Raw genomic sequence first — 15,510 nt, forward strand, 5'->3', positions numbered from 1 at the left:
ATCAGAAATCTTACAGTATCGACTACGCAAACGTTCGGCGAAACAGTACCCAAAATCCAGATGAGCAACTCGATCTAACAACTGCGTTGATGATTCCATGTACGGTCGATAGAAATTCATATATATACACTCAAAAGATGCATTCGTCATGCGCCGGCATAAGCCCATAATTACAAAAACATTTACCTATCGCACCGAGAGCGGCGGGCCCCTTCCTTCTCCCTGCGAAGCCGTAAGGGTCGAGACTGGTTCTTCCCAGATCATCAGAATCGGGAGTGCACCCGTCGGCCGCCAGCAATGATTCATACGTTATTCCAGAAACCCCCTTCAATGCGTTCTGCTTAGGCTGCGCGAAGCGTAACCCAAGCAGCCCAGCAGATGCAGCATTCATGAAGCCTTCGATAAAAAGGCAAAAGCCGTAGATTGTCTGTCCGCCCTGTACCGTATCCATCGTTTTCGAAACACGCTAGTGTCCCTCATCATGTTCTTTCAGGAGGAAAGTTCATCGCCAATTGGACAATCGTGAACCCCTTACCGGACCTCGTCAACGCTGACTCTGGTGGTCCGCCAGTCCTGGACGGTGTTGTCCCTCTTGGCGAGGGAGCCAAAGCCTGGCATAGAAGAGAAGCGGTTTAGACGCTTGCCGGGCTTCTCCGGTGAGGCGCTGGCTGATGCGGCACTGCCGGTGCTCTGCTGGGAGTGCTTGGTCGAGCTGGTGGCGCTGGAGGAGCCTGTGGTGTTGGGGGTGTTGTAGATGTACTCGCCATCGACGTAGACGGCGTTGGAGACGAAGGTGGAACGGCGATGGCGGCGGCGGGTGTAACGCTGCTCGAGCCTGAAAAGCTCAATCTTCTGCTGGAGTCGCTCGATGAGACCGGGAGCCATTGTGGCTAGCTGGATATGTGGCTGACTTGGGATGTCGCTTCAGGTGTGCCGGTAGACCTTGGTGATGAGAGAATTGCACGACCAGCGCAATCAATAAATTGACCGTCTCAGAACGGTGGCTCGTGCTTCTATTGTGCTCGGTGATCCACGATCGTGAGATCTCGTTGTATGTCTTTATGTAGTAGACTTCTTTGTGCGTTTGCGAGGGCGGATTGCAATCGTTTTCAGTTCGACGAGACAGAGGTGCAGGGAGCGACGTGGGTGGGGCAGCGAAACAACCAGAATCAGAGAAAGAAAAGAGAGAAGAGAGATTAATGAGAGACTGCTCTGGCCCTTATTGCGTATGGTCTCGTGTGGCAGGTTTGCTATCGCGAGAATCCAGCAGGGCGGTGGTTGGGAATCGAAAATTGGAAGAGAGAAGAGGGCGAGGGAGAAGGAGGAGTTGAAGTGCCTGGCGATGGCGGGAAAAAGGAGAGCCAGTCAACTAGCTACCTGGATAGCCAGCTGGAAAGAAAAGACGACATAGGATTCCCACCTTCCTACCGCCATCTAGCAGGTATCTTTTCCACTTGCCTACCTTGTCCCCTTGCCTTGTTAGCAGCTCAATTGATTGATTAATTGGCCCCGACGCCCCTGTAGATCCCCACAATCGCTTCCCATTTGACGTTAACGTCGTGTTGAGTGCAGCGAGTAGGTGAATGCGTTAGAGAGGCGAAGTCCTAGTCCACGTTAATGCAGAGCTTTGGCCCTGCAATGCCTGGATGCCTCGATTGTTCCTCGTTTTTTCCTCAATCTTGCTCTGTAGGAATCCCTGTAGTCGTTCGTTCGGGCAGGCTTGGCCCTGCGAAGCTTGACTGAAGAGAGCACTGGCCCCAGCTGCCCCTGGCTCTTCGATGATAACGAGGGGCGATAATGCAACGGAGCAACAGGGGAAAAGGGGGGCTAGGATGACCGCTAAGCCGCCTCCCGCATAGCGCCGCCCGGGCCCGCACAGGGGTTCCGTCTCATCTGAGACCGCTAATCCATCTTTGGTCGCCTTGGGCCGTCTCGAGCGTTGCAGCTTTCTGGTGAGAATCCTTGCAAGCTTCTCAAAATCTCCACCATCCACCACAATAGCCATGCTTCTCAAGCTTCTCCGCCTTCACGCCACGTTCTTGTTGTCTTGCAAGTCTCCTCTCTAGTTTTACTGCGCTCGAGCCTCCATCTTCCTTCCTCTCTTCAGTGTGAAAGTCAAAGAAGAAGCGACTTACTATGCAGTAGATCCCTTTCGGAGATAGAGCATGTCATCAATCAAAAAGCTATCCACACATCCAAGCAAAGGTGAAGAGCCACAGCATCAAGATGCGGGATTTCCGATCGTGCCCCAGTAAATAGCGAATGAACTGAATTGCACTGGTCTAGGCCAGTGCATCTCGGGGCACCCTTCTTCTTCCCCACGTACGACAGCTGATTGTAGGCTTGCTCTTCAGCCTTACTGCGCACGAGACGGTACGCTGGTGGATGCGAGGTTGGGAGAAGATAGGGCCTCAGCGCCTTTTGCCAGAGGCGCAATCTTCAGTGCAAACACTGAGGCTTTCCATCTGGATTGGAGGAAACTTGGCCAGCCAGACACCCAGTTCCTCGCGCTTGTCGGACGCAGGAGCCCATCTCCGAGAGAGATTCGAGGTCTCACACGCATCTACGCCGTGCGTAAGTAGCTGCAGAGCAAATGGTGGTAGCTGGCTGGCTGGCTGGCTGGTTGCTCGTCCGTTGGCTCCAGCTCGGCTGCTTCCTCGTCACTTCTCGCTCGCAGCCTGCCTGTCTTGACTTTCCTTGTCTTGTCGCCTGCATAACATGTCATGTCATGCACCCGGCGGACCTCGCTCAGCCAGTCACCGCCTCGCGGACGCCCTCCTTTGGTTTCCTAATCCATGATAGCTCCCGTCGCTGGCTGTCAATGGCCCGGAACGATCACCGCCTGCCAACGTCGAGCCGTGCAGTACACTACTGGACTGAACAGTACAATGGCCTTGTGTGCCTCCTACGACACCGTCGAGGCTGGGCGCGGTTGGACTTGAGCCCTGTACAACGTTCATCTTGTATTCGATGGCACCCGCCATGTCTTGGTCCAGCCGCCAGCTCGTACAGGCCATGTTCACAGCACCTTGGCATCTGTGGCTGGCCCATAACCAATCTGTCGGCTCAGTGCCGGTTGGCCTCTTTGGTTGATCCGCCTACTCGCCTAGCTGCCAGTCGACGTGGCTGATGCACAGCCGAATGTGTGCCGTGTACTGTGCTACAATGGCTGCTGGATCTCACGAGGCTGCAGTGCAGCACGCAGCACGCACACGCAGCGCATCGCAGGTCACGCCTCGCAGATTGGCCTAGACAACGCAGGCATTGCTTCATTTTTGCTTACGCAGACTACCTCACCTTGGTAGTGCTCTGCGGGAACCACAGCCGGAATGACGCCCTCGCCTTGCATGTTCTCCGCGTTTCTGCTGGTCGAGCCTCCCGAAAGTGCGGGTTTCACCGAAGTCGAATATCATCGTGAATGTCATCAGCCAAGGCCATTGCTCAAGCGAGCTGGCAAGGTGAGCCGCTGCCCAATCTGGTGTGTTTGGGCAGATTTTCCCCCATGCGAATTCAGCGAGAGAAACAGCTGTATCCTAACAATGTTTCATTCAATGTCACCATCAAAGCCGAGTCAATGTCCAAGTGGAGGCTCTCGTCGTGGTGACTTATGACGCATCGCAATAACAGGGGGCCTTTTACGGTATCTCGACCTGAGAGATGTTGAGCTTGACACCCAATCCTAACACTACTTGGGGCTGACTTATCACCGATCATCATCATCATGTGTGACATGTCTCGCATTGCAGCCCCAATGCTTCATCGTCGCCCAGGATCAGAGGGATCATCCTGGCCAAGCAAGCGCTCCCGCAACTGTTACACTCGTAACGTTTTCCATCATTCTTCAGGGCAATACAGTCACTGACTGACAGCTCATCCCTGCCCCCCACGTGTTGGGCTCCGTCTCTGTTTTGGGCTCCGTGCTGTACAGCGTATTCTGAAAGCCCGGCCTGCCATATTCGTAGGGAGGCGGCTTTCCTTATTTCATCCCCAGCATCCCTGCTCATCGTTTGCATTTCTCTTGTGTTCTCCTGGTCAGCTAGTCGGAAGGGGGTCATATGACCTCATGGCCCAAGCCTGCATTTGACAGCATGCATCAAACCCCCCAGCTGCAGCGGGCGCTGCTGAGTTCCTCTTCCCCTCGCCAGCCAGGGCTCAGAAAGTCCATCCCGCCGTGGACCACCTCCGGAGACCTGACTAACGGCACTTTCTGTGACCTGTCAGTTACGCTGTTTCCGTGTGGCTTCTCGCCCCTCCGGACCGAAGACGCCGGTGAGGTCACAAAACGATTCATCATCATCATTCAGTGGTTGAATCCGGTGACAGGGGTTCACCGCAGCCGGGAATCAATTGACTACCTGCCGAGGTGATCATCCCTCCTGCAGGCACTCCAAAACGGAAGCCCAGCAACTCCACTTTTCTCCGGGCGCCCTCAGAATGTACGAGTACCGCCTGGTGGTCTGTGAGGCCGTACCGTACAGTACACACCATGACAGCGCAGCACCCCGGAAGCTCTCTGTATGAGGGTGCGTGTGTGTGTCTGTCTGTCTGTCTCTCTCTCGGTGACTTCGCCACGCCACCTGCGTGAGGGCCGCCTCACCGAAATGCTGGATCTCGAGAGTGCGTGAACCTGCGTCCGCGGCGCCTGCTAGTTATGTTATGGGGAAACGGGAGGGATGTCTCTCCTCTTGCATGTCTAGGGGTCTCAGTCGACATCCCATTCTGCCATTGATGCTACCCTACACCAGAGCCGACCTGTCGATGCTAGGCTGCCCGGGGCTGTAAATCTGCGGTGAAGAACTAGCAGGGTTTCTGTGTTGGATTGCGTGCATCGGCACCGACACGTCGACGACTGTCAATCAAGCGTGCCCCAGGCGCGTGTTAGTCTTGGCTGTTGGAAGCTCAGATCCAGAAGCCTGGAATCATGCCCGCCCCAGTACACAGCAGACAATTGACCACCAACAAGCGCCCATCACCGTCCAGGGCTGCATAATGGACCCCAAGCAGTTATTTTGGTCGCAGTGGATTCTGGCGACTGCTGCGTGTCAGCCCAGCTGTGCCATTTGAGTTGCAGCTGCTTGTCTTGTCACAGTCAATCAGTCAGTCACTTGGAGTGGAGGAGTGACGTGTTAATGCCCAAAGTGCTGCGAACGTCGTCCTCAGTCCGAACCCTTGCGAAAGCTCCGCAGGACGAGGAACGACGACGACATATAAGGCACGATAAGGGACGATCATAAGCAGCGCGAGGGGACGCCACCAGTAATTCGAGGAACCAACGGCCCCAAGGAGCAGAAGCCATTGGCAAAAAAATAAAATAAAATAGGTGCCGTTGCTCGCTCTGCACTGAGCTGTTTGAATGATCCCACCCCGCCCTATCAAGTCCGTCGTTTGCTCCTTCCGGCGACTGCCCATGTATTCGGGAACCAAGGAGATCGTCAGCCCATGTCTTATTCATCCTGTTAACACATTCTGGGCCCATGCGTCCACAGACTCACTTGTCGTCTATGATTCACTGGGAGCCTGATTGAGTCGAGGAGTTTCTTCACTTTGTTTGGTAAAATCAAGAAAGTCATTTTTACCTTGACGCTCGTTTCTCTATAAAACCTCGAAGGATCGCTCGCACGCCACCATTCCGTCGACGCCATCTGGGGGCTGTCGACAAAAGCCACCCGGCTCAATGTTCCATCACCTAAGCCCGCGAAAACGATTCAAAAACAACGCACCCAGCCCACCGCCGTGGCCGAAGCCGAGCTGCAAGCACGAGGCTACTATGCCTGGCTCAAGGGGGATCCCGCTGCGTCGCAAGTGTGATTCTGCTGCCAGTGACGGTTCGGACGAGGACCGAATGAGAAAGATGGACGTCTTCGAGAATACGTCTTCTCAGTTTCCCAAGATCGCTTTCCCTGCTGGCAACAACGACTTTCGGGCTGCTCGCAATCGCTGCTCTCTTGCCTGTAGACGTTATAACGAGATCGCAGAGGATGCACCTGTCGAAGAGCGTGTTGCAGGGTTCCTGACGTGAGTGCAAAACCCCTGAACCCTTACCCCTGACATCGCCGTGCGGCTCAACAACTTAGCGCGCCGGTGCTACACCACACACAACCCATGTAACCCTGCTCCAGTCGCACAACGAGAATAAGATTGCTAACACAAAATCCACTGGCAGAATCGTCGATCCAAAACCCCGGCCGTCATCTAGTTCATCGTCGGCCTCGGGCACATCGGGCACGTCGATGGAGCAGCTGTTCACGGACCCGGACGCGAAGCCGACTGTGCCGTTTGTCAAGTCGCCGATCTGGATGGACTACGGTCTGCGCGTCAAGATCCACCCCACAACCTTTATCAACCGCTTCTGCACCATCCTTGACACCCCCGTTGCAGATGTGGTTATCGGCGCTCGCTGCAACGTCGGCCCGCAGGTGACCATCGTGTCGGTGGGCCACCCGCTGCGCGCCGAGGAGCGCCGCGAGGAGGTGACCAAGAAGGCGGCCAGCTACGGCCAGAGCGTCGTGATTGGCGACGGGGTGTGGATCGGCGCCGAGGTCACGATCCTGTAAGCTGCTCCGGCCCCCTCATCCCCCTGCGAGGAAAACCCACACTACCAGACCCGACTGGCTGGACCCGATGCTTTTCTTCCCATTGGGTACCCCCTCATGCTGACTGGTTCCCACAGGGGCGGTGTTACGATTGGCGATGGGGCCGTCATTGGGGCGAAGAGCCTCGTCAACAAGGACATCCCGCCCGACTGCCTGGCTGTGGGCGTCCCGGCTAAGGTCATACGTTATCTCACGGACGAGCCGCCGATGGAGTACGACGGCTCGGTTGTCACATTAGAGGACGCGCTGAACGTTCAATAATTAACTAGACTAGGAGGTCACAACTCGGTGTATTATATTCTATCTCGGCAGCACAGGAAAACCAAAATCACATCAGCGAGGAGTTCAGGGCCATGGGAACACTTTTACCTTGTTTTCTTAGCGCAGAATGATAGATGGTCTTATAATCTCAAAACTCATTATTTCAAGCTTATTATGGAGGATTTCATCCTTGTTCACTATTGACTCTCTATGTTTTGACAACGGGCTATTTCTCAGAGATCACGAGCGACGGTGACGGAACCCGAGGCGCGGAACAACGGCTGTGGATGAGTGATTCACTTCGGTCATAGATCAGATACATCTTGTGCTTCAATAATGTTTTCAATGCTTGCCTATGACCAAATTTGTCATTTTTGAACGGGGGCAGAAATGGAGCGTGAGCCAGATATCGGTAGTTGCCTTGCCTCAGTCTGGTGGCGGTGGCTGAGTAATTTTCAACCTCCTTCAGCTCTCAATTCATCCTCTTGTGAAACCGCTACAGTTCTGCTATTACTAAACAATTCCCGATGATTAAATTTAATTACAAGAAAGTTGCTTATAAGACATGATATAATGTTAGACTGGATTGATAACAACCGATTTTCGCAACGGCATATATTTCGCCGTGGTGGGAAATCCGAGGAGAGGAGCTATCAGTACGTACCTCTAAATCCAGGATCACCACAGATTCGAGTCCTTGTACTGTATCCTGGTCGATGGAAATCAGAAATCAATTGTAACCTGCAGCATGCATCGCTAAATGATCAACCTTCGTATGAGGCACTATCTTACGTCTGGGGTAAAACGATACCGCCGAGCCACATTCGGCTCGGCGGTTGCTTGCATACCATCACGGCTAACCTCGAGGCTGCGCTGCGCCAGATGAGACACAGGTGGAAGACGAGAAGACTCTGGGTTGACGCGCTATGTATCAACCAAGAGGATATTTCAGAGAGGGCTGAACAGGTACAGAAGATGCATGCTATCTATTCTCAGGCATCTAACGTCCTGGCCTGGACTGGAATCGCGAGCCATGAAAGCGAAGATGCCATGACCTTGATTCAGGACATAGGGGAATGGTCATTCAAGAATGAGCTCTTTGAATACACTGAGACCGGAAGCCTTATTGAGGAGATGCCGTCGACCCGTCTCGCACGAACAGGATTTGTCACAAAATCACGGAATTGGACAGCACTCTGGGACTTTCTCGAACGACCGTATTGGAAGCGTGTCTGGGTAGTGCAGGAACTAGCTGTTCGTGGCTTTCTAAGCGATTACAAGCCGTGTACCATCTTCTGCGGCTCGATGCAGGTTGACTTGGTTTATTTCTTGAGGGGCTCTATCTCCTTTACAATGAACTCTCTGGGAATATGGGAAACGATATAACAGGAGAGGTTGATCCGATATACCGTCCGCTCCTGGCCCGGGACCAGAAACACCCACCTGCATTTTCCATGTTACAGATACTACAAAGCGCTAACCATAGATATTCATTGGTATTTCTTGTCTATGTCTGCCGCACTTTGAGTGCCACAGATGACCGCGATAAAATCTACGCCGTGTTAGGACTGGCTCGCCACGAAGATCAAAACATTCGCCCAGATTATGGGAAGTCATTAGCGGCAGTTTTGATGGATTATGTGAAGTTCTTCGTTAGTAGGGACCAAAATCTCTACTCCCTCAACATGAATAGGCGCGAGTTGTGTACCGTAGCCCCGTCGTGGACGCCGGAGGTTAATTTCGCCAAACAAGCCATGGATTCTTTACTCGAACCTCAGAATCAGATCAACTACCGACCGGCTGGTAACAGAAAAACCGATGTAGAGTTTGACGACGACACTATGTCAATGCTGGTTAGGGGTGCTGTTATCGGAACTGTCCAGCGGGTCATTGGTCCTCTCCATGATGTAACTAACACCCTTGGATTGGAGGCTGGCATACCTGACATCGGGAAGATTTTCGTTGGGCAAGGTGCCATCCAGCAGCTCTGGGCATTCGCGGGAAACTTGCGCAAAGAATCACATTATGACGCCTTTTGGCGTACGTTGGTTGTCAATAAACAGCGGAACGTTGTTACGGAGGACCAAAGCATCTATCCAGCCCCGAAGGCGTGGGGCCATATGAGCCTCGTCTGGTTCGGGCTGCAAGATCCACCACCGAATTTCCAGCCAGATGCCCCGGAGCACGTCCGGCCTGGGCTCTACTCGTTGCCGTTCGGTCGAGCTTGCATTAGGATCATGACCAATCGCACATTCTTTACTACATCTTCAGGACATATGGGCAATGGGCCCTATCTCACTAAACCTGGGGATCTAGTGGTCATACTTTTCGGATCACAATACTGCTTTGTTTTGCGTCCCGAGGAAGATCGCTATCGTGTGCCATGGATGGGGAGATGGTCCGGGAAGGGAGCCAAGCGGAGGAGAGGGTGTTCACACTCCGTTGACTGCTGTCGTGAAAGCTGGGCTCAACCCCGAGTTTTGTGAGGGGGCAATGAATCTTCGCCTCCAAAATCAATAGTTGATTTTCGTTGTAGCGTCTCTTGCAATTTTAAGGCTTGAATGATTCACAATTGACTTAAGAGACCAGCACAGCGTAACACCAATTCACATGAGCCTTAACGGTGCCAAAATTTTTGTTCTATTCATGACCACCGACACATTTACCGGCAGGTATATCCACCATCAATAACCAGATCCGCACCGGTAGTGTAGCTGCTGGCGTCACTGACAAGATAGACGTACGCGCCCTTCAGCTCCTTGGCGTCGCCGTTTCGGCCCATAGGAATCATTGATTTCCACAGATCTTGCGTCTTCTGCTCGACGAAGTCAGATAGACCGGTGTCGATGTATCCGGGCGAGATGCTGTTCACGCGGGCAAAATCGCGCCACTCGTTCGCCAGCGAACGGGCCATGTGGATGCAGCCAGCCTTTGCGACATTGTATGAGGTCTGCTCCTGGGGGAAGTTGGCAATGTGGCCGGACATGGAGGCCGTGATAACAAAAGAACCGAAGCCCTGCTTCTTGAAGTAGGGACCGACCGCTTTGGCGCAGTAGGCGGTGCCATTGAGGTCTACCTGGATAACATGGTCCCAGTCCTCTTTGGAGCCATCGATGACGCCACTATTGGCTGTCGCGCCAGCGCTGTACGACACGGTGGCGTTAGCTTCCTCATTCTAGATCTAAGGTGTGCATGCATGTCGTCTCATTCCGAGCAATTGGAGGTGGGGGATAAGAAAGTGCCGCTGCAGTGTAACACTTACTTTGCGATGAAGGCGTCAATCTTGCCAAAATCTGCGACGACATCGGAGCAGAGCTTGACGCACTGGTCGTAATCATTGACCTGGCACTTGTAGGCCTTGACCTTGACGCCATACTCCTTGGAGAGCTCGGCAATGTTCTTCTCAGCTCCCTCCTTGCGCGACGAGTAGGTGATGGCAACGTCGGCGCCCATCTCGGCACAACCCCGCGCTGCCTCAATTCCCATGCCCCGAGGTCCGGAGGCGCCGGTGATGATGACGACCTTGCCCTTGAGGCTGAACAGGTCCAGCAAGTGGCTGGCGGTAGGAATTGATTGCGGCATCTTGAGTGTAGATGTGCTCGTGTAGGTCCTCTTGACTAATATCGAAGTGTTGGAGAAGGGCGCGATATTCCTAAAGAATGGTGCTCGAGCAATGACGACGATCAGAGGACGAGATTGAACAAACATCTCAGAGCTCCTGCGAGTGCCGGCCAAGTTGGGATCGTCCAGAGACTTATACTCTGAGCGGTTAAAACTCTGCACGGAGCGGGCAAACTGTCCGGCCACCACCACCAAACCACTTGTCTATCCTCAATACGAATGGGAAGCTCTCGTTTTCTTCTCTGCGAACCTTGGTGGGCTCTAGTGATGTCATTGACGCAGGGACCTTACAAAGCCACCTGCAAGCCGCCCAAAGGCCGATATCGACCGGAGGCGAATACTAGATGTGCTATCAGGCCAATAGCTTGGCCGGATCTGGGGCTCTTCACTGAGCTAGACCACTTTTTTTCACGGAAGCAAATGCACAAGAGCTGTGGAATTAACCCCCACAGCGCAGTGCAACGCAGTGCCTAACTCCACGCCTCATGGAGGACGCCGTCATTGACTCGCCGAGAGCGGGTGCCGCTATGCCGCTAATCCGCGCTCGCTAGGCTTGACTAGAGCTCGTCTTGTATCGGCTCATCATCATGAAAGTAGGGCCGGGTACCTGTCCCTAGAAGCCTCTCAGTAGTCGCTCATTGTGCAGCTATATTCCCAAGAAGATTGAGGAGGTTTACATGGCTGATCCTTCGATATAAGCTTAACGCCCACGTGCATGGTGGCCACCGATCCGAACCGATCCTGCGGATCGTCGCCTGTGCGGCGTTGTCATGAATCCTTGCGCTTATAGCTGACAAGCCTGCCGACTGGCTGATTTACCCGCTCTTGGAGGCGCCCGTAGGTGATTCAATTGACTTGACTTATGACACATGATGAAAGCTGGCAACGTTACAATTATCTTTGTTCTCTGGTTCGTCTATTCTGGCTATACATCCTCCAAGGCATCATAGAATTTGTCGTCATGTTCATCAAGCAGGGGGTACTCGTTTTGGGCCATAGTGGCGCTCTCTACAGCCTGAACTAGCCCCCCAAAAGCATCTACCAACTCGTTTGACAAATCGGAACGACAGTAAAAAGGCCTCCGCAGCAGTGCGACCTTGAATATTCCTCTTGGCTGTATCAAGGCCGTATAATCCGTGCAGCCCTCGGATCGCCATCGTCTGTGCATCCCCGCTCGTCGCGGCACGGTGCAGAACCGTATTTGCGTCTCGGTCTACTACAAGATGCAAGTGAGTTGAGTCATGATTCAACAGCAAAGGTAGAGCCTCATGACTGTTGTACGTGACAGCATCCATTAGTGGCAGGCTTCCCTTAGAGTCCGCTATCTGGAGACTGGCGCCTCTCTCGAGGAGATATTTCGTGGTAATCGGACGGTCGAATCGAGCTGCTGTATGAAGGCAAGTCCTGTTGTCCGCCGTCTGTGTGTCAACATCAAATCCGGATTCCAGAATTGCTGCGATCAGGTCAAGTCGGTCAACGACGCAGGCTACTTGCGCAGGATAAAACCCCTCATCCGTGGTGAATTTCGGATCGGCTCCACGAGCGAGCAAGAATATTGCCATTTGATCACTCGTGCTTGAGTCGTACATCGCCGTCAAGTACAGGGGCGTTAGCTTGTGCGGGAGAGTTCGCAGATTGACGTCGGCTCCCGCTTCAACGAGGTCTCGCAATCCACCAAAATTGGCAACCATTACAGCATAGTGAATCGCACCGAGGCCGAATCCATCGGTTCGATCGAGCGCACTAGCATCTCGTGAGGTCAGTACATGCGCCAAAGACCGGACGTCTCCCACCCGCCGTCCAAGGGTGACTTGGCTGAGATGCGTCATGTCCATGTCTTCGACGCATTGTGTTGTGCTCAGCAGCTCCTCTAACTCACGGCAGACTGATGGAGGATATCCATTTGTCATTACGTTTGTCGCCGCGACCTGCCTTGCGGTCTCGCCGCCATCAGACTCCGCGTCGGCGTCTGCACCAGCCTGGAGTAACAGCCGTACGCATTCTGCAACCCCCACCTTAGTGATCGCGTGCAGCTCAACAGCAACACTCAAAGGAGTTCGGCCATCAGCATATTCCAAGCTATTTGCCACAGACGGATGCCTCTCCAGATACTGCCGGACGCGTTTCGTATCACCAACATTCACTGCATGGAAGATGTTTGTATGCGCATACTCAATTCGATGCTTCACCACAAGCCCAACCGAACGTCCAGTGGGTGCTTTACGCACGCATATATCCACGCAGTAACGAAGGAACCAGCTGGGGAATATGTATCGTGCTTCAAACTGGCCGCTTTGTTGTGCAGCGCAGTCTTTGGTATAATGTGGCATTGTTCGCACGGGAAGACCAGTGTAACCACCGAATAACCTGCCAAATATCTCCTGGAGATAGGGGGGGTGGGGGTCTGCCAGTATTGTCTCGCCGGTCCCCGGGAGTGACAGGGACATCGGCATGTTCTCGAGCGCTTATCTAACCCTTTGAAGGTGATCACCTTCATATATAAGCCGGGTTGTCGCCTATTTGTACTCAAGTACTTAGATAACGCGACATACTACTTACATTGCTTGCGCAGCCTCCATACTGTTCGTCACATAATCGAAAGTGTCAATATCAGTAACACTACTAGTCGAGATATACTCTCCATTCAAGAGGCATAGGGGTGTATGTTATCTTAGAGGTTGCTGAGGTTACTATCCAGTAGATCAAACTCGCCAAAATTGGTCTCAGAAGACATGCCGAGAATAAAAAATGTGAGGGAGGTATTGTAGCCAAAAGTCATCTCGTAGAATCAAGGTTTGAGGCGGAATATCGCAGACCTGCATGCCATGCCTGGGTACCCTTGAGCTGAAAGACATATCTAGCTGCTTAGGATGTAACTCTTGCTGTCTGACAATGTCCTTACGCTGTGATCAAAAGAAGCTCAGGCACAGCAAACTACACGTGATCTACGTCAGACTGCGGAGGACTGTTGTCCATCAACTCTGAACTTCTACAAGCTGTTCAGACGAAAAGGGCTCCCGGAACGAAGAGGTAGGTTGATTACAAAAGAAGACGAAAAGCTTAAGACTTCACACATATCAGACACAGGCTGCCTAACTATAGTCATATGGGAGTGGCAGGCATTGAGAACGTCTGCCACAGTTCTCAGCTTCCAACGCGAGAACTTGATACAAATGAGACATAGGAGTAGACAGGGGGTCAGGGAAGCTCCGAAAGTTAGAGAAATTTGAAATTCTGCGTGAAAACAATCAAAACAATAAGCTTTTCACGGCTACTTTCCTAGTCGTCATATATAATGATCCACCACGGTCAAATCCAAGCCACCGCCGTCGACCTTGGTCGTGACATCCCCAGACTTACAAATCTCAAGCTTCAACTCAGGATAACTCACAGCACAGGCTGTGTGACTCGACTGATACAGGGGTGATTTGGTTCAATTAGTTCATGACAAAAAGTGCTCACTTGCAGCCTAGAGATAAGACATGTCCCTAATGACACTGGATGTATTAGACCAAGACGGTTGAATGGGGAACATAGTAAGTCGTGTCGTGTATACTTATATATATCACATATTATCTTTCTTTATACGTAGATCACTCGTGATGCGAAAAACTAGATGATACTCGTAGTTCTTTGGTCAGTACCATCTGCGCTTTCCGAGCATACTACAAGATGGGGTGAGAAATGCTGTATTGGTCTGCACACACAACATTGTGTAGCTCTCGAAGTTAAAAGTCAAGTGCTACAGCTGATACGAGAACAACATTAGGCCAGACTTCTCTTGTGGCTGGCACGAATTACTGGTCTGTACGCGTGCATCATTGGTAGCGATCATGAATATGAAGAGACATCGCTGGAAGTTTTTGACTGCAGAGCTTGGTTGGGTCATTCCGACTGTCCAGAATGAGAAACAGTTATAGTAAATAGACCTATTTTTAGGTATTGAGCTGATTGCATTTATATTTTCGCGGGCCATGAATTCAGCCGCGATATTCGAAGTCCAGACCTTGCGGGGAGGAGTGAACTGTTTCTAACCGAAAATGTCACCCCAATGCGACCGCAATTTTCTGCAATTTAATAAGAAAATTCAAATTGATTTCATTGGCTTGTATCAACGTTAAAGTTCTGGTAACGGACGCATATTTGAGCCTCTGTATAACCGGGAGCCTGGGCACCTAGAGTATGAGGTCAAAGTCGGACAGTGGCTGCCGTAGCCAAGCCTTTCTCATTAAGTTAAACCAGAAATTTTGGAAAGATAATCCTAGCTTCCCTAGATCATAAGACTCATCTATGTATGTGAAAACATGCTCTCCAAATACAAATTGATCGCGAGATCCGGCCAATTCACTGCTATACTATCCATCGTAGAGATATCAATTGAAGCATATCGACGTTTCTTTCTATACACCTCCTGCCCTAGTACCGAGTCACCATGCATCTCACTTTCCCAATCACGCTTCTTGCTCTCGTTGCGTAGGTATTTGATCTCAACGATGCTTCTCGATTTACTAATTATACGCAGGGGAGTGGCTTGTCAAGCCATAACTTTGACGCCAACCACCATTCGAGGGCGAACAAGTAGTACTTGCGCGGCCGTCACCAAGACCTTGGTTTCTGTTTCCACTGCGACAGTGACCTCTGTTTCGACATCAGTGTCCACATCTCTTCAAGTTTCTACGTCGACGGCTACGGTCCGCCAGACAATAACATCCACTGCAACAGCCACTCTGGTGAAAACGACGACGGTCACAACAACTGCCCCTTGCGCACCCTCTGTTAAGTGTCCAACTCTTACCAGCACGGGCACGGCATGCAAAAGTTGTTTCGTGCCGCAATGCACCGAAGTCCAGACGGTAGCAAAGCCTTGCGGTTGCCCCGCCTCACTGGCAACCACAACGGTCAACTTTCCCTGCAGTGATCCCGACGCCTGCAATAATATAGGGTGCAAAACTGTCTACACGCTTCAAACACAGGCTTGTTGATGATCAGTAATGAGATAGCAATTTCTTGTGGTGTGGATTCCGCAGGTCCATGG

The 15,510-nt window shown here is 52.2% G+C and overlaps 3 protein-coding genes across 3 annotated transcripts; 1 reads left to right on the forward strand and 2 right to left on the reverse strand.

The window, feature by feature from the left end:
* Window positions 1–531: 531 nt before the first annotated feature.
* UCRPA7_8018 (hypothetical protein) lies at window positions 532–885 on the reverse strand (the record flags this gene model as incomplete). The annotated part of the gene is made up of 1 exon (XM_007920545.1): window positions 532–885. One exon carries the CDS (start codon window positions 883–885, stop codon window positions 532–534), a length of 354 nt encoding a protein of 117 aa, XP_007918736.1.
* Window positions 886–5,674: 4,789 nt separating this feature from the next.
* On the forward strand, window positions 5,675–6,854 carry UCRPA7_8019 (putative acetyltransferase protein; the record flags this gene model as incomplete). The annotated part of the gene is made up of 3 exons (XM_007920539.1): window positions 5,675–6,015; window positions 6,164–6,550; window positions 6,671–6,854. The coding sequence occupies 3 exons, from the start codon at window positions 5,675–5,677 to the stop codon at window positions 6,852–6,854; spliced, it is 912 nt and encodes a 303-aa protein (XP_007918730.1).
* Window positions 6,855–9,516: 2,662 nt separating this feature from the next.
* Window positions 9,517–10,436, reverse strand: UCRPA7_8020 (putative l-xylulose reductase protein; the record flags this gene model as incomplete). The annotated part of the gene is made up of 2 exons (XM_007920538.1): window positions 9,517–9,997; window positions 10,117–10,436. 2 exons carry the CDS (start codon window positions 10,434–10,436, stop codon window positions 9,517–9,519), a joined length of 801 nt encoding a protein of 266 aa, XP_007918729.1.
* Between the last annotated feature and the right edge of the window lie 5,074 nt (window positions 10,437–15,510).

This window comes from Phaeoacremonium minimum (assembly GCF_000392275.1).
Source record: "Phaeoacremonium minimum UCRPA7 unplaced genomic scaffold PA7_03_scaffold_566, whole genome shotgun sequence".
NCBI lineage: Eukaryota > Fungi > Ascomycota > Sordariomycetes > Togniniales > Togniniaceae > Phaeoacremonium > Phaeoacremonium minimum.